General features: G+C 39.4%; 1 protein-coding gene across 1 annotated transcript in view; it reads right to left on the reverse strand.

The window, feature by feature from the left end:
• The window catches only part of sti (sticky), a 252,717-nt gene that overhangs the window by 21,874 nt on the left and 206,450 nt on the right, over nucleotides 1-24,393 (reverse strand). Inside the window, exons 29-30 of the mRNA XM_068230935.1 lie at nucleotides 15,885-16,040; nucleotides 14,960-15,101 (exon numbers count right to left, since the gene is read on the reverse strand). Coding sequence (XP_068087036.1) covers nucleotides 14,960-15,101; nucleotides 15,885-16,040 — 298 coding nt within the window. The remainder of the gene's footprint in view (nucleotides 1-14,959; nucleotides 15,102-15,884; nucleotides 16,041-24,393) is intronic.

A 24,393-nucleotide genomic window follows, 5' to 3' on the forward strand; every position in this document is an offset into this window, starting at 1 on the left:
TCGGAACAAATATTTCAGATTCGCTATGGGAATCACCATCTATATCATCTGATGGCCAAGCAGGCATCAATTTTTGATAATGAGACAAAGTGTCTCATAGTGCATTGGCAATGCTGGTGGCTACAATTAGCCTAGGCAGTGGCCTCCATGGTATGCACTAGCTGGCGTCTTGGTAGGTGTGCTAGGTACCAACAGATGAGCCCAGCCTAGCACACGAGGGCGAAACGCTGGCAACCAGGAATGAGTTAGCTGGAAAATTTATAATGTCCAATAACGGACCATTTATATTGGTATTATAAATTTACTCATTCGGAACAAATATTTCAGATTCGCTATGGGAATCACCATCTATATCATCTGATGGCCAAGCAGGCATCAATTTTTGATAATGAGACAAAGTGTCTCATAGTGCATTGGCACTGCTGGTGGCTACAAGTAGCCTATGCAGTGGCCTCCATGGTATGCACTAGCTGGCGTCTTGGTAGGTGTGCTAGGTACCAACTGATGAGCCCAGCCTAGCACACGAGGGCGAAACGCTGGCAACCAGGAATGAGTTAGCTGGAAAATTTATAATGTCCAATAACGGACCATTTATATTGGTATTATAAATTTACTCATTCGGAACAAATATTTCAGATTCGCTATGGGAATCACCATCTATATCATATCACATTTGTTTTCAAGGATTTCGTTCGGAAGTATGCAAGTAGAGTGCATACAAAGAAAACGCTCCCAACCTTTAAAGAAACCCGTTTTTACACTGCGCCTGTCTTCAAAGCTACTTTCACGCCTCATCTTTTGTAGCAGGTGTACGGTACCAAACCGTAGTTTAGCCAAGAACCACTCATTCGAGTCTTACTAAAGCTTTCGCACTGTAAAGTTCTTAGCATTGTAGTGCAGTGATGGCTAGTGTGAAAAGCAAATGTAAAGACCTAACCATTAAAGAGAAACTTTCAATTATAGAACATTTTGACAAACTGCCTACAATGAGTCAACACAATGCTGCAACCTCTTCTATGCAAGCTATTGGAAAACTGAGACAATATTCTTAAGGCAGCAAAAGAAAACAAAAACTTCAACTGTAAGCGAAATCGTGGTGGGAAAGACCGTCAAGTTGAATCAGCTCTAAAACTTTGGTTCTCAAAGGTTTGTGAGAAAGATATTCGTGTTGACGGTCCTCTGACGTGGCAAAAGGCCGAAGAACTAACAAAAAAAAGTGGGAAAAATAATTTCTTGGCAATGGAAGGATGGTTTCACCGTTGGAAGACACGAGAAAATAGAGTGTACAAACGAACGCATAGTGAGCAGAAGGACGCTGATTCTGTCACTGCTGAGAGATGGATAGAAGAGGAGTGGCCTAAAATTGCTTCTGAATTCCCTCCCGAGTGTGTGTATAATGCTGATGAGACTGCACTGTATTATCACTCCTTGCCTGAACACACTTACTTGTTCAAAAAATGAAAGTGCTAACAGCTGTAAAACCTCCAAGGAATGAGTAACAGTTTTATGTTGTGTGAGTATGTCTAGTAAAAAGAAAAGACTGTTAGTGATTGGGAAAAATAAGAACCCACATTGCTTTAAAGGCATCAGTAAGTTTCCAGTGGACTATCATTCCAACTCTAATTCATGGATGACTGCCGTTATTTTCAAAGAATGGCTACTGAAGTGGGATAATAGGTTGAACCGTAAAAGAGTTATGCTGGTCGACAACCGTGCAACACACTTTCTGAATTGTGAGCTCAAGAACATCAATGTGGTTTTCTTACCGGTGAATACGACTTCATTAATTCAACAATGCGATCAACGAAATCATTCGCACCATGAAAGCTTATTATAGCCATGAAATACACACAATCATCTTAGAAAACATAGAGGACTCACATAAAACTAGTACCAATACCCTTGCCAAAACAAGCAGCCTTCTCGATGCCCTGCATCTTCTAGCCATGTCGTGGGGTAATGCCTCAGCACATACAATAAGGAACTGTTTCGGACATGGAGGATTTTTAAGAGAGTTACCAGAAGTAAAGGAGAATGCTGAACTTTGTCCAACAGGCTTAACAGAAGATGAATTTCAGGAATGGATGACCATTGATGAGGGCATCATTACTCATGCGAAACAGACAGAAGACGACATGCGAGGAGTTACTTCCACAGAATTTGATATGAGACGTGAAGAACATGGAGCAGAAGATAGTGATGCTGATGATGACGATGTTGCCGAAACTACCCGAACACCAACGAATGCTGAAATGCGACAGGCAATAGATATCTTACAACGAGGTCTTCAGCGTAAGTCAGTGGACTTCCAAAAATATTATGAATAACCAGAATCAAACAACAATTAGAGACTATTTTACATAGCTGAAAACGGTTAATTGTATTGCAATGCTGTGTACCGGTATCTGTTTCATTGCAGTGCAAGTAAGTTATGAATAAATAGAGTAGGCTACCTATCACTTTTTTATTTTTCAGCTACTGTTATCAATTGGTTAATGTTATAAAACGATCTGTGTCCCAGAGTGATCATAATAAGCAGCGTCCACTGCATTTGTATAACACAATAATGTCACATATCAAGACTTCCTTTTGTGTGTAGCTTGTGATGTGTTCCATTTTCAAGTTCCAGCAATAGTGTGGAGCACTGAAACACTGCAACTGCATTTCAGTCTCTGTTCAAGGATTTGGACTGACTGCCAAATTTCTCACCATGCTCATCTTCAACGACAGCTCCTCAATCGGTTGCACATAGTTCCCACTTTACCTGTTTCTAAGAAAGTTTTCATTATATGTTCAAGTGTTCTGAGGGTCAATGAAAACGCATTCTTTCAACTTCACTTCTGTCATACAAATAAATTTCTCCCTCTAACATACCGAGACCCTCTTTCTTTTCTTCATTTGCTTCATAAAAACTTAACTTTATATACAAGGTGTATCAAAACTCAATAGCAAAACTTCAGTATTTTTTTCTTTTAACAAGTTGCTTTACATCGCACCAACAGATAGGTCATATGGCAACGATGGAACAAGAAAGGACTGAAGTGGGAAGGAAGCGGCTGTGGCCTTAATTGAAGTACAGCCCCATAATTCACCTGCTGTGAAAATGTGAAAAAACGAAAACCCATCTTCAGGGACAGTGGTGTTCAAACCTGAATGCAAGCTCACATCTGCACATCCTTAACCACAAGACCAAATCGCTCGGTGCTTTAGGAATAGATTCCTCATATAGAGAGATGAAAGAAAAGGAAGGAAAAAAAAAAAAAAAAAAAAAAAAAGGTAATACAACATAGGTCCGAAAATGCATACTTTACAAAGTTCTGTTCACGTACCAGATGAAATGTTAGAAGAGGATGTGCAAAGTGGTATAAGGATGCTATATCGACTTGTAAGAAGGAAGGGAAAAGAAAGAGTCCATACAAAGCAGGTGGGAGAGAATAACACAACCAGACGAGATAAGGAAAAGATGGAAGGATTACTTTGATGAACTCCAGAATGTGAGAAGCGGGTGTAGATGAGATGATGGTAGAGTGTGAGGAGACAGATTCTGAGAGTGAAATCACAATGGAAGAGGCAGAAACTTCTGACAAATGAAAGACAGTGGGAAAAGCAGCAGGAATGAATGAAGTGTGTGTGGAAATGATAAAAGTAGCAGGACCCGTTGGTCTACAATAGCTCTGTAGGCTATTTAGATGTATCGGAAAGAAAAATCAGTATCAAGTGACTGGAGTACAGGAGTAATAATAAGTATATTTAGGAGGGGAGACAAGAAGATGCGTGATAATTATCGAGGAATCACACTTATATCTCAGGTAGCAAATATATGTGAAAGGATAGTAGAAAAGAGAATGAGAAGGAAGGACAATTACAAGAAGAGCAATATGGCTTTTGAAAATGAAGATCAACATTAAACCCCATCTTCAGTATGAGGTAGTTAATGCGAATACAGAAGAGGTATGGTGATGACATTCCTTGATTTAGAAAAGGCTTACGTTAGTGTACTCAGAACAAAGCTATGGAAAAGAATGTAAAGGAAAGGATTTGGAAAACAAACAATAGAATATGTGCATGCAATGTACAAAATTTGTTGCAGCGGTATTCAGATGGATATGCGGGAAGGACGGAGGGTCTTAGAATAAAACTGGATTATGAAAGGAGTGTGCTGTCACCACTGATATTCATAATGGTTATGGATGAAATTGTGAAAGTGACAAAGGGAAAATATGGAGACAGGGAGCTGAAGGTAATACTGTTAGCAGATGATATTGTGGTGTGATGAGCAACCAGAGAGGAAGTACACGGGCAATTCGACATACTGAGTCAAATTGTTGAAAATTATGGCATAAAAAAATCAGCATAGAAAAGAGTAATGGTGTTGACTAGAGAAGAAAGGGAATGGAAAGAAATTGTACGTAGGCAAATCAATAAATATCTGCACTTTTGCTCCAATTGTCATCAGGTTGGCTCTATGGCATTGTGTGCTCAACAGCCACTAGATGGCATCGTTGTCTACGTCTGTGGAAGGTTTCAGCGTTATCAGATCAGTATAGCTTACACTGTTGCGACGTAAAGATGGTCTCGCCACTCTCTGTTTGCACCAAGGAAGAACAGCGTTCTGTAATCCGTTTTTTGTGGTTTGAGGGTGTACCAGGAGCAGAAATTCATAGAAGACTTTCAGCACAATACGCGGACAATCTTTTGCCACAGCGAAGTGTTTACCAGTGGACTGAAAAGTTCAAAAGGGGTCGCATGATCGTGAAGGATGAGGAAAGATCCGGGCGTCCATCTGCAGGTGTAACCGATGTCAATATATATATATATATATATTTGCTAGTTGCTTTACAATGTTAGAAAGATGTTCCACCTATTCAGCACAATAATAAATTGTTGCACCAAATTAATGTTGCCAAATGTTTAATATGTTTTCACTGAAGTGCTACATGAACTTAAATTATTAATTCTTCAAGAAAAGTGTCATAAGTGTTACAATTACCCTTTAATGTTTTTTGTGTGTTGACTTCTTGCCATTTTTGTATCGGCTGATGATGACATGGAGATATGTTGAAACCGGTCCCATAACATATTAAACATGTTGCAACATTAACTTGGTGCAACACTTTATTATTGTATTGAATAGGTGGAACATCTTTCTCTTTCTAACATTGTAATTATTAGTTCAATACGGATCAGTGATGAAGTTTTTAACTTTAAAATAGTTGTTTTACGTTGCACCAACACAGATAGGTCTTATGGCGACGATGGGACAGGAAAGGGCTAGGAGTGGGAAGGAAGCGGCCGTGGCCTTAATTAAGGTACAGCTCCAGCATTTGCCTGGTGTGAAAATGCTAAACTATGGAAAACCATTTTCAGGGCTGCCGACAGTGGGGTTCGAACCTACTACCTCCCGAATACTGGATACTGGCCGCAATTAAGCGACTGCAGCTATCAAGCTTGATGATGTCAATATTGAACAAGTGCGTGATATGATCCTGAACAACAGACGAGCGACTGCTGATGACGTGGCAAACTATATGCACATTAGCCATGGTTCAGTTCCGATCAACAGGTGAAGGAAGCGGTGCATTAGTGGCTTGCTGCGCAACCAAAAATCTTTTTTGCAGAGGGTATCAGAAAGCTTGTGAAGCGGTGGACATTGTGCATTGAAAAGGAGGGTGACTATGTTGAAAAATGATATTTAAAAAAACTGTGTACATTTTTGTTTGCACTAGTGGCTTCACGTCGCACTGACACAGATAGGTCTTATGGCGACGATGGGATAGGAAAGGCCTAGGAGTTGGAAGAAAGCAGTCGTGGCCTTAATTTAGGTACAGCCCCAGCATTTGCCTGGTGTGAAAATGGGAAACCATGGAAAGCCTCTTCATCCTCCTCACTATTTTTGTAGTAGGTTATAAAAATTGATTGGAGATACTTATTAACTTGCCCTCATAAAAACAAAGGGACAAAACCTCAAAATTGTGGACTACTTGAAACACTTGGGAAGCAAACTGATGCAGGATGAAGCACTGGACATGAAGATCAGTAAAAGGATTCGACAGGGAAATGCATTCTACCAGAGTGTGAGAAACCTGGTGTGGGAGAAGGAAGTACCAGTGAAGTGTAAAGAGGTGATGTATAAGATGTATTACTGCCCACTACTGACATGTACAGCAAAGACCTGGACACTGATAAAAAAACAGGAGAATAAAATCCAGACCAGTGAAATTAAATTTTTAAGAAGTATGATAGGAAAGACAAGAACGGACAGAGGTTGTCAGTAAGAACATTGGAGTGGAAAAGCTTTACGACAGAATGGAGAGGGAGACTTAGATAGTTTGGACATGTTTAAAGGATGGAAGAGGGAAGGATGCCAATGCAGAAGATGGAAAGCCCTTCCCCCTCCCCTTGAAAAATGATGCATCGAGGTTTTACTGTAATTGTTTTCCTTCCGTATTGCTATCACATTGTGATGAAAATCTTCGACTTTGTCGCTAAAATTGCTTGGCATTCTCTGGCATAGAGAAGTTCATCTTCGCAGACACAATCCCTTTCGTGTCATGAATCTACGGATCTAACCTCGGCTCACTTAGAGACCCTGAATGGAAGGAGTGCAAGAGGGAGACTCAGGCTAAGGTGGTTGAAAACTGTAAAGAATAGCATAATTAGAAGAACCTGGATTGGAAACAGCTGAGGAGGAGCAATGGTGGTTGAATAGAGTAAGATCGAAAGGTGCCGTATACATCCCAACCTGGACGAAGGAAACTGATGATAAATGGGGAAAATAATGTCTAGTTAATGAAATAAAAATTTGTGAAAATGTGTTAATGAAGATATGTTAAAATGTATTTAATAGCACAGGATTGGCAACGACAAAAACTGTCATGTTAAACGGTAAAATGTACTGACGGAGAACATACTAAAGAGTTTCCACTGTATTATACTCTTCAATTCAACAACAATTGATGCAGGATGTAGGGCTGGACATGGAATAACAATCACCACCATCATCTTCTGGTGATGATCATCATCTTGTTGGCTACTCTCTGCAACAATTCATCAGATAACATTCTTAGCTGTTCCCTGAGATTGTGTAGCTAAGAAATTCATGATCTTCCTTGGGTCTCATCTGCTGAAGATCTTCCCTTACATAACAAGTTGGAGTGTGCATTATTTCTCCTCGTGTCACATAATGTGACCAAAACATTCCACCTTCGTCTGCTTAATATTTGTAAATTCTTTTTGTCTACCAATGCGACATACCGTATATATTCGCATATAACTCGCTACGCGTATATCTCGCACTCCATTCTTAACGTATGAAATTGCAGCTGAAAAAACCCTCGCATATAACTCGCATTAATTTCCGACGTTGTCATAAAGACATACGGTACATACATGAAATAAAGTTTGGGTATTCCGTGGACATGCCTACATTAAATATCGGGACTGTACTAATTGTTGTTACGGTACTTTGTACGTGACAGTACAAGAAGAAGCTGCATTTCTTTCTACCTGCAGAACGGTTGAGGCTAGCTGTTGTAACTCGCAAACCCCCGCCCCAAGGCCACATTCCTAGCCAGTCACACTCAAAACCATTCCTCTCACTCTTCCGTCTTTGTCAATATGCTGAAATATGCTTATTGATACCTGTCCGGCTGCCGGTCGAGAATTCAGTGTGACTGAGTTAAATGTTTAATGGCGTAAACAGAAACCTACGCTAAAAACCACCAACCACGTAAGGCATTCAGAGGGCTGAAAACTGGTTAAGTTTCCTGAGCTGGACGATGAGTTGCTTCATTACGTTACAGAGTTGCTAAATGATGGCTTTAGTATCTCAAATCAAATCAAATCAAATCAAATCAAATCAAATCAAATCAAAATCACTTTATTTGCAAATGAGGTGTCTACCTCGGTGGCAAATGGTACACTAACATACATTATTGTCAAGCACTAAATATTAAATTAACAAGAGAAGAAAATTTTCCTATAATACAATATTATACAATTTACGCTAACAATGTTTTCTATTAAACACACAGCTCATCCTTAATAAATTTATATTGTTTACAAAATTCTACTTATAATATCTCCTGTACTACTTACAAATATAGTCAACTGATATACAGTATGTGGAATTACTTCAAATGATACTGTACAACTGGTATAAGATTAATATTTACATTGCATTTATTTACTTATTTACTTTTTTTTTTTACCCGTTCTGGAACCTAAGTAGCATAACGACCTGCTGCGTCTTAACCAGAGCCCCTTTTGCCACCACTTTTCAGAGTTCCTGAAGGGCCTTCACAGCTACCGTAGTGGTCCCACTGTACTTCACCCCTACAGGCAGTCCCCTACTTTGGCTGTCCAAACTCCTTAGACCAGGGGATGGAATTAATTTATTCACACACGTTTTTAATTTACAATAACCTGCACTGGTCGAATGCCCTCTAACACTTCATTTATTTTCTCTGTTGCTGTTTATTCTCTTCTTGAATATCTGTACAGATTTTGGAAAAGGATCAAACACTACCCCTGGTAAACTGTTCCACTCCTCCACACCCTTCCAAATGAATGAAAATTTACCCCAATCGCTTCTGCTAAAATTCCTTCTAATTTTATATTTGTGGTCAGTCCTGCCGATATAATTATTTTCCAACTGAAACCTCTCATGGATATCTCCCCATGCTTCTTCTCTTGTATAGGCTCTATATAATCCTATAAGTCTAGTTTTCTCCCTTCTCTTACTTAAAGTTTCCCACCCAAGTTCCTTTAACATTTCTGATACACTACTCTTTCTCCTGAAATACCCTGTTACAAATCTTGCTGCTTTCCTCTGCACACTATCCATTTCTTTTATTAGGTATTCTTGGTGAAGATCCCAAACACTGTTTGCATATTCCAATAATGGACGAACCATACTCAAGTAACTTTTTTCTTTTAATTCTTTGTTGCATCCTTTAAATAGCCTCATTATGACATGTAACGATCTGTATGCTTTCCCAACAATGTCATCAACATGACCCTTCCAGTGCAAATTACTTTCAAATCTCACACATAAGTATTTGCACTTGCCATCTTTTGGGATAACTACCTCATCCAAAGTATATTCAAATTCAGTTTTAAAGCTCCTGTTTGTAAAAGTTGTAACAGTTGATTTGCCTCCATTAACCTTCATATTATTTTCTTCAACCCATTGTTGGATACTTTCAAGGTCCCTTTGTAATTCTGAACAATCCTCAATGTTGTTTATTTCCCTATAAACAATTATGTCATCTGCATACAATCTTATTTTTGATGTTATATTGTTCCCTAAATCATTTGCGTATATTAAGAAAAGTAACGGACCGATTATACTACCCTGTGCAATTCCCTTCCAAACTTTCTCTTCCTGAGATACATTATTTCCTACTTTGACTTTCTGAACCCTTGAATTTAGAAATATTTTTATCCAACGTCTAACCCTAACGTCCAATCCTATTCCCTCCAATTTCTTTACTAATATTCCATGTTCCACTCTATCAAAGGCTTTGGAAAGATCTATGGCTATGCAATCTGACCTCCTGAATCCAATTGATCTGATATGTCCTGCTGAAATCCCACCAGTTGTGCCTCACAAGAAAATCTCTTTCTAAATCCATACTGGCTCCTCATGAACCAATTTTTATCATCACATATCCCTCTGATGTACTTTGCTATTAAACTCTCCAGTATTTTGCAAACTATACTGGTCAGGCTGATTGGTCTATAGTTCTCTGGTTTCCTTTTATCACCCTTTCCTTTATAAATTGGTATTATTATAGATTCCTTCCATTCCTTTGGTATTACACTATTATTTATGACATAGTCAAAGAGAAATTTTAAATAAGGCACTATGTACCACCCCACACGAGATGCTACATTTCAAAGTGTGCAAACTAGTGATTAAAGGAGGAATTAGCTGTTAGGATCTGAAAGTGAGCTGGGGTTGGATCCGTAGATTCATGACACGAAGGGATTGTGTCTGCGAAGACGAACATCTCTCTGCCAGAGAATGCCAAGCAATTTCAGCAAAAAAATCATAGATTTTCATCGCAATGTGATAGATAGATAGATAGATAGATATGGTTTATTTTAACTGGCAAAGTTAAAATGTGGAAGGAAAACAATTACAGTAAAACCTCGATGTATCATTTTTCAAGGGGGAGGGGGAAATTGACGATGGATGCGGGAAAGCTATAAATGCGGATGACATGTAAAATAGGGGGAAAGCAAAATAATAAAATACGGGTACTGTATTTGGGCATTTTTTAAAATATAATAATAATAATAATAATGGTGATGATGATGATGATGATGATTGTGTGTGGCCTCTGAAGCCGGGTGCTACTTCAAGAGGGTAATGACCACAAAGGGAAATGGAAAAAGCTGTATTCATATATCAGGAATCAAAAAGGAAAAGGAATCCAAATTCCTACAATGGTGGGAGAAGGGGGTGAACACTATTTTTTTTTTTTTTGCTAGGGGGCTTTACGTCGCACCGACACAGATAGGTCTTATGGCGACGATGGGATAGGAAAGGCCTAGGAGTTGGAAGGAAGCGGCCGTGGCCTTAATTAAGGTACAGCCCCAGCATTTGCCTGGTGTGAAAATGGGAAACCACGGAAAACCATTTTCAGGGCTGCCGATAGTGGGATTCGAACCTACTATCTCCCGGATGCAAGCTCACAGCCGCGCGCCTCTACACGCACGGCCAACTCGCCCGGTGATGAACACTATTTAACAGATACTGAGAAAGCAAACCTATTTAGTAGGGAATTCAGAGATTCAGTAGATGATTGTCAAGAGTTGGAAACCGAAACAGAAGATAGATAGGGAGAGACACAGAGGGAAACAAGAAGCTTCTCATTCACAAATGAAGATATTTTCAGAGAAATCCAACTGCTTCAGCAAGGAAAAGCAGCAGGAAGTGATCAAATTACTGGGGAGGTATTAAAGACAATGGGGTGGTACATAGTGCCTTATTTAAAATTTCTCTTTGACTATGTCATAAATAATAGTGTTTCCCATTTTCACACCAGGCAAATGCTGGGGCTGTACTTTAATTAAGGGCACGGCTGCTTCCTTCCCACTCCTAGCCCTTTCAATGAAGCTGGCAGCCCTAGCCAGCCAACAATAACACAGAAAATGGTGGCAAATTTGAGTTTTACAGTGCCTCCGTTTAAATTCTTGTAAATACGAATACTTCTAGGGGCCAGTCAGTGGGTCGAGGAGAAGCGTTGACGCCAGGAAGTTCGTAGTGAGTTTGCACGTGAATAACCTGTGCACAGCACTCCAGCCTACAAGATCCTTGCTCAAGAATAGCAACTCGTAACTGCTCGTACATTCTCGCGTAACAGGTTGCTGCTATTATATGTAGAGTATTCAGCTGTCTCTTTAAATTCAAAAAACTTTTGGGTTCGATCGATCCATGCGTGAAAATTGTGGCCGAGGACAAATATTTTTTGACGATTGATGCAATAAAACAATAGCTCGAGAAATGATAGATGCGGGGAAATTTAACATTGGTTTATATGGACTATTTTTGGGACCGAATAAATTGAACAATGGATACGGGAAAATGACAGTTCCGGGAACAATGCATCGATGTTCTTCTGCACCTCTTATCTCAAATTGACAATGCAGATCAAATACCGATAAACTTCGACATGCCATGCAACAGCACCATCAACAAGAAGGGAGAAATTTTTTTTTTTTGCAAGTTGCTTTACGTCGCACCGACACAGATAGGTCTTACAGCGACGATGGGACAGGAAAGGGCTAGGAGTGGGAAGGAAGCAGCCATGGCCTTAATTAAGGTACAGCCCCAGCATTTGCCTGGTGTGAAAATGGGAAACCACAGCTGCCGACAGTGGGGTTCGAACCCACTATCTCCCGAATACTGGATACTGGCTGCACTTAAGCGACTGCAGCTATCCAACTCTGTAAGGGAGAATCTAGTGTGCTTATACATATGACTGGGTGTAAAAGAGAGCGTTGCACTGTCAGGCTAGCAATAACCGCAGACAGAAGAAATTTGCCACCATACGTTATTTTCAAAAGAAAAACAGTGCCTAAAGCGAAGTTTCCCAAAGGCATTCATGTATGGGTTCAAGAGAAAAGATGGATACAGCTCTTGTCCAGGACTGGGTCCGTATGGTGTGGGGAGCACGGCCAGGGGCACTGCTTCAACGCCCAGCAATGCTAGTGTGGGACAGTTTCCGCGGACACTTGGTGGAAGACACGAAGAAACGTCTTCAGGAAATGAAAAGTGATCTCGTTGTAATTCCTGTTGGACTCGCACATTGTCTACAGCCCTTAGATGTTTCCGTCAACAAGCCCTTCAAGGACAACATACGTAAATTGTACGTCGAATGGATGGCAGGAGGGGAGCATGAACTGATGCCAGCAGGCAAAATAAAGAAACCATCAGTTGAACTTGTGTGTGATTGGGTTATGCGGGCATGGGTTATGTTGTCAGCAGATGTTATTGTAAGAGTTTCTTGAAGACGGGCATCGCAAATGCGTTGGATGGAAGTCAAGATGATGCAGTATGGGATGGTGACCAGAATCATGCACGCAAGAATAACTCTGAGACTGAAGGCAGTGACAATGAATAGGGTAAGTATGCCAGTTGTCTTGTTTCAATAGACTAATGCAAATTTTACGGTTTTTGTGGGAATATGATCTTTTGCACACAAATCCCCGCATATATCACGCACCGAAAATGTTCACACTTATTTTTTGTCAAAAAAGTGCGAGTTATATGCGAGCAAATACGGTAATACTTTGACGTTCATGTGGTCCACCCATTGAAATTCATAATAATCGTCGCCAGACCCACATTTCAAAAGCTTCAAAGCTTTGGATACTTTGGACAACATAAGAGTTTCAGCCCCCTAAGCGCTGGCGACATCTAACAACTAATTATTCTGATCTTCATATTGGAGGTAAGGTCGCAGCAGCATGGTAGACAACGTCCTTTAGAGGTGGGTCTAGCTTTATCTATGAACGACTTAATCTTTACACTGCTCATTTAACCCATTGAGCCCTGCATATTTGTTGGATTGAAACTGCATTGGCACTGGGATTATTTTGGAGGAAATATAGTGTCGCTTTAATCATGAGAAATTTCTTACTTACAAGACCATTAAAGATTTAAATATACATAAAAACAAAAGGCTTTCATACCACAAACTGAGGAAGAAGGAATACTGTAAAACATTTTATTTTATTAGCATCACGCGACCGTACTCAGTCCCCCTGCTGAGCTGTAAACAAGTCTTCTCTTTGCACTTCCTCTTCGATTTCCACATCTATTTGTTCTTCAGGAGCGTTGCTCACACTAGTACTAATATTACTACTAATTTCACTAAAAAAATTACATTCCTAATCATCATTACGTCCTAAAAGGGGTTATATATATCGGTAAATATCGGTTCTATACTGGCAGCCATCTTGTTTACAAGCGAATCTCAAAGCTAGAGATAGCCCACTTCAAACTAATATTACCAAGCACACTATCGATATATATTAGCAAAGAGCATATAACACTGCAAAGAAAGAGTCCCTACACAAATTACAAATGCAACTCACTCTGCCATCTCTTGAGGAAAAGTTGAATAACGTAGTAAAATGAGACAACGGAACAGTTCTGTGGTCCGACGTTTGGTCCACCGAGATGAAACACGGAACGGTTCCGTGGCTCAGGCCCAATGAGCTAAAATACTACCCAGATAATCATAATTCTCTACACTTTCGATTTCTTGTGCACGTGCCTTCAGCCATCGTTGGACAGATCTCCTACTTACGATGAAATACTTAATCTTTCTTATTATAATATTCAGATTGTACTCTATGCCAGAACAACTGGTTCAGTTCAACAGCAGCTGAAGATACGCAAGTATCATCGTCAGCAGCACCATGTTATAGGTATAGCGAATGTTATTCAAGTACTTGTCGTTGATCCCTATGCAAATGTTCAGATCTAGCAGAGCTTTTGAAAATACTTCCCCTAGGTAGATGTTGAAGAAGGTATGGGATAGGACACAGCCTTAACAAATGCTCCAACAAATTTATATCTGTTGATTCAGTTTGCCATCCACTTTGGCTGCAATTCAATTATAACAATATTGAATGAATTTGTTAAACAAAGAGAAATGACCATGGGCCCTGTTACACACATGATATTGCTCTGGTCAGCAAAATGCATGAAGAGATTGAGGCAGCCATAGAATAACTGAGAGCATTGCTGGAGAGAAAAAGACTTAGTTTCAGCTACAAGAAGGCAGAACACATGTTCTGCAACTTTGCAGAGCCAATGCTGTTTGGTCCACACTACTCATCTCCCTAGCCAGCGAACCACTGAAGATATAGGTTCAGGTACCTGGACTCTCTCATTACCACCGATGCCAAAATCTATGACTGAAAAGCACTGTATCAATGTTCAGTGGATGAAATGGCAAACACTGACAGGTGTCTTATGCTATAAATGAATGTTCATATAGCTCAAAAGTAAAGTTTACAAGCTAGTCATTAAACCTGTCCTCATGTATAGCTCCAAATGCTGGCCTACATTTGACTGAATATGCAAGGATACTTCAGTATACCACTACTGGGGAGAAACTAGAGGGGACGACTACACAGGTAGGGGCATATCAAACAGCATGATGAAGTTTATCTTGTATAGAAAGCTCTTGCCATAGCAGAACCAAGGCGAGGCCAAAGATGCTCAAGAGCAATGCGGTGGCGAACACCTAGAACCACTTTGAGGAAAAAAGACATCGTAGTGCCCCATATCCAGAACTGGAGGGAATATTCTCTTCGGATCAGAAGAGCCAACGCTCAGTGATACTCAGGTGTGTGCATACAGCAAGCCAGGGAAAAGAATTAAAACATAAAGAGGAACTGATTAAAATGAAATCGTAAGGGTAGATTACTTACTTACCTTTCACTAACAGTGTCTAGACTGGAGACACTGCCGGTCAGGTCGCCATCATTGCTGACGAGCTTTCCGTCCAAGCGTAACATCTCCACACTGTCTGGTGGGAAGCAGCTTACAAAGATGGCTCCTACACCATTTGCAGCTCCTACAATAAATTTATAAGGTAATGATGGTGTAATTTCAAGGTATCAAGTACAACTTGTTATTACTCACAATATCCAAATTTTGAATAGCATACGTACATGTTTATTATCATAGTCCACTATTATTATTCTTTCAGTAATACTTAAAGCGTAACATTTAGCTTGATATGTAACAATGTCACTGACTTGATTTTATGATACGGTACATGGAAAAATTACTTTTCCAGGCAAAGATCACATAAGCAAAAAGTCTTAAAGCCAAAGAAAACAACATATAACTTTTTTTTTCATTTACAACTGGCACCGACACAGACAGGTCTTATGGCGACTATTGGAGAGGAAAGGGCCAGGAGTGGGAAGGAAGGAGTCATGGCCTTAATTAAGGTACAGTCTTTGCCTTGTGTGAAAATGGGAAGCAATGGAAAACCATCTTCAGGGCTGCCAAAAGTGAGGTTCGAACACACTATCTCCTTGAATGCAAGCTCACAGCTGTCCGTTTAATCAAACTATGTTCCACAAGCAGCAATTGTTAGTCATGGTTTGAAAACAAAAATAAATTACCATAGCATGCTTAAAATATTTCTAACATTGTCATTTTCACTCAGACAACAGTAACGTAACATCTTTTTATTTTCTAGTGGTTTATCATCGCACTCACACACGGAAGGTATGTGACAAAGCAAGGATGGACAAGGGCTAAGATCGGGATGGGAATTTGATATGGCATTAAAGTGATGTGACAATTTTGATGACTCAGACTTAAGAAAGTACCAAAAACAACTTACCCAAATATCTAGGGCTACTCAGTTCAATAAACTTCTGCTCAGGGAAGTTGAGAGTTGAATTAGAATCATCTTTTGTCCTTGTAAATGATGCTGGCGTCAGTTTCATTACCTCAACAGAAGTAAAGTGGATGATGAACAAGTAAGGTTTGCGATATGCTGAAAACAGACAAATTTGTTACATAAAATTATCAATATTTTTTATAAATAAATAAATGAATGAATAAATAAATAAATAAATAAATAAATAAATAAATAAATAAATAAATAAATAAATAAATAAATAAATAAATAAATAAATAAATAAATAAATAAATAAATAAATAATTTTTCTCTCTTTTTTTTTTTTAAATGAATAATAGACCTTTGTTAAGAGCAAAATTTTGTTTTCATGAATAACAGACCTCTGTTGCTATTACTTTTTCAGAATTTGTTTTGTGTCACACCGACACAGATAGGTCTTATGGCAACGATGAGACAGGAAAGGGCTAGGAGTGGGAAGGAATTGATCATGGCCTTGATTAAGGTACAGCCTCAGCATTTGTCTGGTGTGAAAATGGGACACCACGGAAAACCATCTTCAACGCTGCCGACAGAGTTTCAAACCCACTATATACCGAATGCAAGCTAACGCTACGTGACACAAGCCATAAAGCCACTCGCTCAGTATTGCAAATTTCGTTAAATACCGTACGTATTACCCGTCTTTTACACTTTTCAAGGGACCAAGGAATACTTGTGTAAAAGGGGGGAAAGTGTAAATCGTGGGAAACAACTTGTACAGGTATATATAAAAATGCTCTGGAAAAGGAGGTAAATGTTACACAAATGCATAATACTGTATTAATTTATAGAGTATTTCAATCTCAATTGATTTACTGTACTTACCTCAAATAAAGGTCCATGTAAGTTAATTACTGTACTGTATTAACTGTTGACTACAATGCCTTTGTAATTCTGCTCATCCTTTGCCCAGGAGAAGGTTACCGGTAGGTGGTTAAAAATTTGTGTAATATATTCTTTTAATATACAGTAGTTACTTTCTTAGAATGGCTGTCTGAATAAAACATTTCCATTACTATTATTGTACCTGTATTTACAACATTAACACAAATTTACTCCAGATGGAAAACTAGACAATCACTGCTTCCTACAAAAATAGTCCAGAATCAATCTCTGTTTAAACTTCTTATTTCCTATGACCTCTATTTGTTTCTCAAGCTCATAAAGGTTATGAAAATTATTTTCACCCCCCCTCTACAGATGACAGATACCTGTGTAAAACATCCACTGCTGCACTTGCATCAGCACTGGTAGGTATCACTTCACTGTGTCCGGTTCTATGGCTTAATGGTTAGCATGCTGGCCTTTGGTCACAGGGGTCCCAGGTTCGACTCCCGGCAGGGTCGGGAATTTTAACCATCATTGGTTAATTTTGCTGGCACGGGGACTGGGTGTACGTGACGTCTTCATCATCATTTCATCCTCATCACGACGCGCAGGTCACCTACGGGCTTTATATTCGAAAGACTCGCACCTGGCAGGCCGAACTTGTCCCCGGACAATCCTGGCACTAAAAGCCATACGCCATTTCATTTTTCACTTCACTGTCTTCCTTTGCTTCCGTCACTGGTGGGAGACTCGGCTGCTGTTTGCTCAGCAACCAACTCCTCCACACTTCTCTTCCTGTGCAGTGATCACAGAATCATCTACCCAAAGAAAATATTCAATAGTGCAGTCTTCTCCTCCTCCTCCTCCTTTGCAGTTTTGTTGGGCTCTGCATTTTGCCATTACCCAGATACTCTATTTGCGGTATTATACATGTTTTTTATTTTTACTGAGTGTTCGTTTACTTGCATTCAAAAGTCACTGGATTATGGTGGAAAGTTTGTGTGTATGTGAGATTTAGAGAGTTAATTCAACCTGTTTCGGATTTGAAAATAAGGTTTAGGACGTTGTGGAAAACATCTGATATCAAAGAAAGTGCTGCGTTGGTTAAGTGGAAGTTCAATACCGAGTCAGACCATGGCTGTTTGATTTGATCGTCATGCCATCGTTTTCAAAGCGTTTTAGGTTAGTTGCGACGCCATTTTACCTCAAATTTTTTTCTCTCGAACAGCCTGTAGTGGCGTAAATGGCGGGAAGCATAAAATGTTGCAAATGTAAATTTGAGGATTTTAATACATTGTGAGCATAGGGAATCTCAGGGGACCAACAAACATTTTTGTAAATGACAGGAAAACGTAAAAGCCAGGAACGTAAATGCGGGGTAATACTATAGTCAGATTTATTGCAAAATTTAAGAATTCAGCACCTTTTTGAATGGAGCAGAGTCTCGCTAAATTGCAGCAGTGTCCACATGGGACAGGGCATTGAAAGTGAAAATGTGAGGAGCAGAAGGGTATGAAGTACATGGTCAACTGGACATTTTGAGAGAATATATTGATAATGGGGAATGGGGAAGATACATCATGAATACAAAGATAATCCCCAGTAAAAGTATGGAAGGTGATCATAGATTATTAACTGTGGAATTAAAACAAGTACATATCCCTAAAATTGTACTGAAGAAGAAACCTAAGATCAGGATTTGGGAATTGGAGGAGGAGGATAAAAAGAATAGCATTCCAAGATTGTATAAAAAGGAAGTTGGCTAACACAGAAATACGAAGTGGAGAAGAAGAGTGGGACAATTTAAGACAGACATTTGTGGAAGCAGCAATTGAGGTATGCGGAAAAACAAAAGCAAAGGTTAAGGAAAAGGAGACACGGTGGTGGACAGACAAAATAAAAAAAGAAAGAAAGGAACAAGGTGAAGAAAGAAATGGTTAAGTAAAAGCAAAAAAACATATCAGAGGGTTGAGAATAAGATAGAAAGTTTACATGTGGAATACAAAAGATTGAAACTACAAGGAAAGAGGAGTATCAAGGAATAAAAGGACAAATGTTGGGGAGAGTTTACGAACAAAACTGAGCAAGATAGTCGAGGAAATTAGAAACTATTATACAGAGTAATAAAATCATAAAGAAAAAAAATCGAGAAAAAATCAAGACAGAGAGAGAAGATGGATCCATAGTACATGACGAAAAGGGTCTTCAGAAGGTGAAGGCAAAATATTTTGAAAAACTCTATAATGAGGATGACTGCTGGGAAGAAGAAGATAAGAAATTGGAAATAATAGATGGAGAAAAAGAAGAGAACCCGATAACATGGTTGGAACTTGAAAGGGCAGTGAAAGCAATGACCAAAGGTAAAGTAAGTGGAAAAGATGAATTCAATGCTGATATGATTAAGGCAGCAGGAAGCAGTGGACTACAGTGGCTATACCGAACCCTCAATGCGTGTGGAAAGAAGAAAGGATACCTGAAGACTGACAACAAGGAAGTACTGTACCATTGTTCAAAAAAGGAAATAGGAAGAAATGTGAAAATTATAGAGGTATAGTGGAACCTCGATTCTCCGTTTTTGGTGGGACCACGGAAAAAAAAATGTACAACATTGGGAAAACGGAAAATCCGGGAACGAATGAATCATCAACAATTTGGTTAAACATCACCAAAATGAAATATGTATACTTATAATCTTACAAACACCCCTAAACCAAACAAAACTATGGCCCCAATAGGCCTTCCACCTAGCAAGCGACCACCCTCGGTCCGAAGCCCTGCAGATTGCAAGATTTGCCATGGTCAGTGTAACGAATCCTCTCGGCCGTTATTCCTGTCTCTCTAGACCAGGGTCGCCATCTCACCATTAAATAGCTCCTCAATTAAAGGTAATCGTAGAATGAGTGAACCTGGAACCAGCCCTCACATCCAGGTTAAAATGCCTGACCTGGCCGGTAATCGAACCCGGCGCCCCTCCTGGTGAGAGGCAGGCAAGTTAGACCGCGGGGCCGGCTTCAAACATTAATTACTGGTACGCGACTTTAAAATCTCGAAACTTTACATTCAATTTTACTGGGGAAACTTCGTCAGTTTCCTCTGAAAACTTCTTTCAATTCAGCAACGGGACCTGTTGTATATTATTGAGAAATTCCACACTATTGCTCATGACACCAAAAACAGAACAATACAGAAATATAACACATAAAAAATCCCTTTGAAATCTTAAATTTTCATTACCTTATCTCACCTCAGAAATTCTTTAGTGTGTGTTATGGCCTTAATTTGCCTGATTTGAAAGAAGGAAATAATAGAAAACCAATACGACATGAGCCTAACATTTGCCTGATGTGGAAATAAGGAATTAATGGGAAACAAATCACGAGTAAGTGAATGAAGAGATTCGAACCTATATCCCAAATACGAACTTACAGCCGTATGTCTCTCTCGGTGTATTATTATTATTATTATTATTATTATTATTATTATTAAGTCTGAGGATCAGTGGTAAAGTGTTCACATCCAGGTACCAAGATTGTAGGTTCAAATCCGGCAGTCGCAATCGGATCTTGAGGGGCGGGAGAAAGTTCATTCGGCATTCCATGTCGTTCGATATTACTACGAAAAGATCTCTGGTGATATATTTCGTTTTCATTCATGCACAGGATCACTAATAACTTCTTCCTCACTAATACTGCTGAAATCAGAGCCTAAAACATCAAATATGCTTTGAATTTCGCTATTACTGAGCATTTCGCGCGAGCAAGCAACTTCCTTCTCAGTCATCCATCTTGTCAACAACAGAATACAAATTTCTCGATCGATATTTCAATAAATTCTCTTTGCCAAAGTTGCATACCAGAGCACTCTGGGGACACTATGGGACACCAAGAACAGATTTCCAGTAGAAATGTTTCCAGAAAAAGCCTACAGATGTCACAAACGTCTCTAATATGCGACCTTGCACTCCGGCGTACCAGTCCGCTTACGGAGTCCTGGCCCAGGCGCTTGAGCGCGTACCAGTCCGCTTACGGATGCATTGGGGTTAATGCAAGCATGACATCACGTTTTTCACTTTCTTTCATCTGGGTTTGAATTTCATGTTTCAGAGAACAGTAACCAGACCAGATATCGTTTCGTGAGAGATCTGTTGCTCCAAACAATTTCTCAAGCTCATCTTATTTATCAGTGTTATTCAAAATTATGTTTTTTGGATACAAAGCTTGAGAAATCGACACAAAATGCTTATGGTTGGGGTCTTTAGCTTTCAATGTGGCTAGCTTGCACTGTGAAGAATGAGCAGCTTTGACAAATATGTCTCTACATGCAGCCTGCTGTAGAGGAGTGAGCTTAATCAAAGCATCATTAGTTGCCACAGAAAAATTCCCCTCACAAATTAAGGTAAAACTGGCATCAAGGTTATGCAGTTTGGGGTAAAGGAGATGAGAGGTAGGATACAGAGACCCTTCAAGTTCAGTAAGGAGGTCAACCAATCCAGCTGCATGAGCTGTGACAAAAACCATGTGGGAGTGAGGCCTATTCACTTCTCGGTCACTCAGATCAGTCAGGTACTTAATACCACACTTTCATGTCAGACATCTTGAAAAATGTAACAACATCAGTAAAGTAAGCATTCAGATAGAAGACAGCCTGAAACCAGCTATTCCATCAGGTTATGACAGGTGCAGGAAAAAGCTTTGCTTCCTATGAAGCACCATACTTCGATGTTAAGAATTGTAAATAATTATATTTTCGCTTTCTTATGTTCAAAAATGCAGACTTTACCTTCGCAACCACATGATTTAAATCTGCCATCACTGCGACCTAACTATTGCCAACCAAGCTGATCTTATGTGCCCAGCACTGAACATGCATTAAATGATCCCCTATGACCACACTTAATGTTTCATAACACCGGGTCATGTATGGGGCACTGTCACTAACAAACACTTTAACTTCATCGTATGGTACACTATAACTGCGCATAGCTTCTAAAACATCACGAGAACAGTTTGTTGCATTTCCTGCATCAAGATAGTTCACAGAAACAACGTGCAGCTCTCTTTTCGATCTGGCTGGGACTTGTAATATGATGATAAAAACGCAACGGCAGATTCTATCTGCGGTCTCATCACAGAGTATATTGATGTTCTTTTTTTCCCCAACCAACTCGGCAATTACAATACTTGAAAAACACTGTCGCTGAATCTGTGGCTTATAAACCATCCTTTGTATATTGCTGAGCTCTTTCGTGCACAGTTTTTGTCATGCGCCCCATAACCTAAACAGTAGCTCGACTTTCTACTCTTCACCAAAGAGAATCCTCTTCACTAGTTTCAGTTTTGAACAACAGGAAAACAACGCTGCATCTATCTTGTTATTTACGTGACACTCGATTTACATTTCGATAATAATCATTACAGATCTTATTTCCCTTGCTATTCCCATTGTAAATATCGATTAAAGTCAGCAAGCAGCAATCGAACGGCTACTTTTCTTCATCGATCGGAACTGTCGAAAGATTTATGCATCATATTTTGAGTATTTCTGACGATTTTGCTGAAATATGTTGTTTTTGCCAGTAAAATAGCACATTTTTGCAGAATTCACACCAAAATTGCATATTCATACTAATTTCGTATTTTGGGTCACAATTCGCATTTTGTCGCACTTCTATTTATGCGCAAAAATTATTTTATTCCACATTAGAATTACCGTAGGCTTGGATTCAGAAAAAGATTCTAAAATTTATATTTATTGCAAATGCAATTTTTTCAGGTCCCTAATAATTAGTAAAAAGAAAACTGTAGTCATGCACTGTGAAAAAGAGAAAAGAGAAGCCAAGTGAACATAGACAGAGAACAGTTATAAAACATAGAACAGTTTACATATCAGGGTAGCATTATTAATGGAAGTAATGAAATCAACCCTGAAATTAATAACAGACTATGTAAAGGTACAACATAAGCAAGTCAGAGAGCTTTTATGGGATGACAAAGTACCCAAGAGAACGAAATTAACATTATATAAACAGTATTTTACACCAATTGTAACATACAGGCTAGAAACGCTGGTAACTAATAAGAGACAAGATAGTAAGATCCAAGCAGTAGAAATGAATTTTTTAAGAACATCGGTTAAAAAGACAAGAAGAGATAGAATCCAAAATATTAAAATCACAGAAGAGCTAAATATAGAACTGTTAGTATAGAAAGCAAGACCGAGATGGTTCGGACACGTAAAAAGAACGGGAAAGTAGCGGGTAGCAAGAAGGGAATTGGAAAGAGAAGTTAAGGGAGAGAGAACAGTTGGAAGACCGAGAAGAAGGTGGATGGGTCAGATCTGGAAGGACATTAGAGAAGCTGGATTGGATGTGGCAGAAGTAATGGAGCAGGAAAAGTGGAAGGACAGAAAGGAGTGGAGGAGGCTTGTTAATGGCACCCGGACGACTGGAGCGGGACATTGATGATGATGATGATGATGATATTGATAATTATGAAACCGGTCAGAGTGATGGCATGTGTTAATGCACTACTGCTATGGAGCCAAGCTCTGCATTTGGGAGTCAAGTGGATTCGAATCTCGCAGCCGGCTGTCCTGAGAATGGTCTTCTGTGGTTTCCCATTTTCACTTCCAGGCAAATGCTGTGGCCAGTTCCTATTCAGAGGTCATTGGAGATTCCTTCCACCTCCTTTTCCAATTTCAATCACTATCATTCATTTCATCTTCATCAGCTCCTCAACTGAGGTTATCATCAGGAAGGGCAAGCCAAATAATTTCATCTCAAACTTGTATCAGGTTAATGGGACTAAGAGGTAGACATGCATATTGATAATTATGGAATAAAAACAAGAGTGGAGAAAAGTAAGACCATGGTGTTGACTACAGGAGAAAGAGAAGGGAAAGGTATTGTAAAAAGTGAGGAAATTGTGGAAGGCATTAAGTATATGAGAAATAAACTGATGAAGGATTGGACACGAAGATCAGTGAAAGAAGGAAGTACCAAGGAAACAAAAGGAGGTGATGTACAAGATGTATTGCTGCCCCACACTGAGATGTGCAGCAGAGACCTGGTCATGGATGAAAAGACAGGAGAGTAAAATCCAGGCCAGTCAGATGAAATTTTTAGGAAGTGCAATAGGAAAGACAAGAAAGGACAGAGTAAAAAATGAGGATGTCAGGAAGAAAATTGGTGTGGAAAAACTTTCTGATATAATGGAGAGAAATAATCTGAGATGGTCTGAACTTGTTGAGAGGTTAAAAGAACGAAGGATGGTGAAGCAGATAATGGTGGCCAATACTGAAGGAATGAAAACAAGCAGTACTCTGACTAAAGTGGTTGGACCACTGCCTGCTCATTACAACATTTTAACATGGCACTAAATGAAACACTCTGTTTACAAATAACCACAGCAGATGGCAGCACCAACCGGCTCCAGACCTGTCGGAATGAAATAGCGGGAAATAGGGTAGTACTGTACTTGTTTTCAGTGAAAATGGTGTACTGCTGCGCACCTTTCTGCAAATCAAAGAAAAGAAAACCAGAATGCCGTGGATACATTCAAGTACAGAATTGCATCGAAAGTGGTTATTATATCCAGAGAAGGAAGCAGCAAGGGAAGTAAAT

The sequence above is a fragment of the Anabrus simplex genome, chromosome X (assembly GCF_040414725.1).
Source record: "Anabrus simplex isolate iqAnaSimp1 chromosome X, ASM4041472v1, whole genome shotgun sequence".
NCBI classification, from domain to species: domain Eukaryota; kingdom Metazoa; phylum Arthropoda; class Insecta; order Orthoptera; family Tettigoniidae; genus Anabrus; species Anabrus simplex.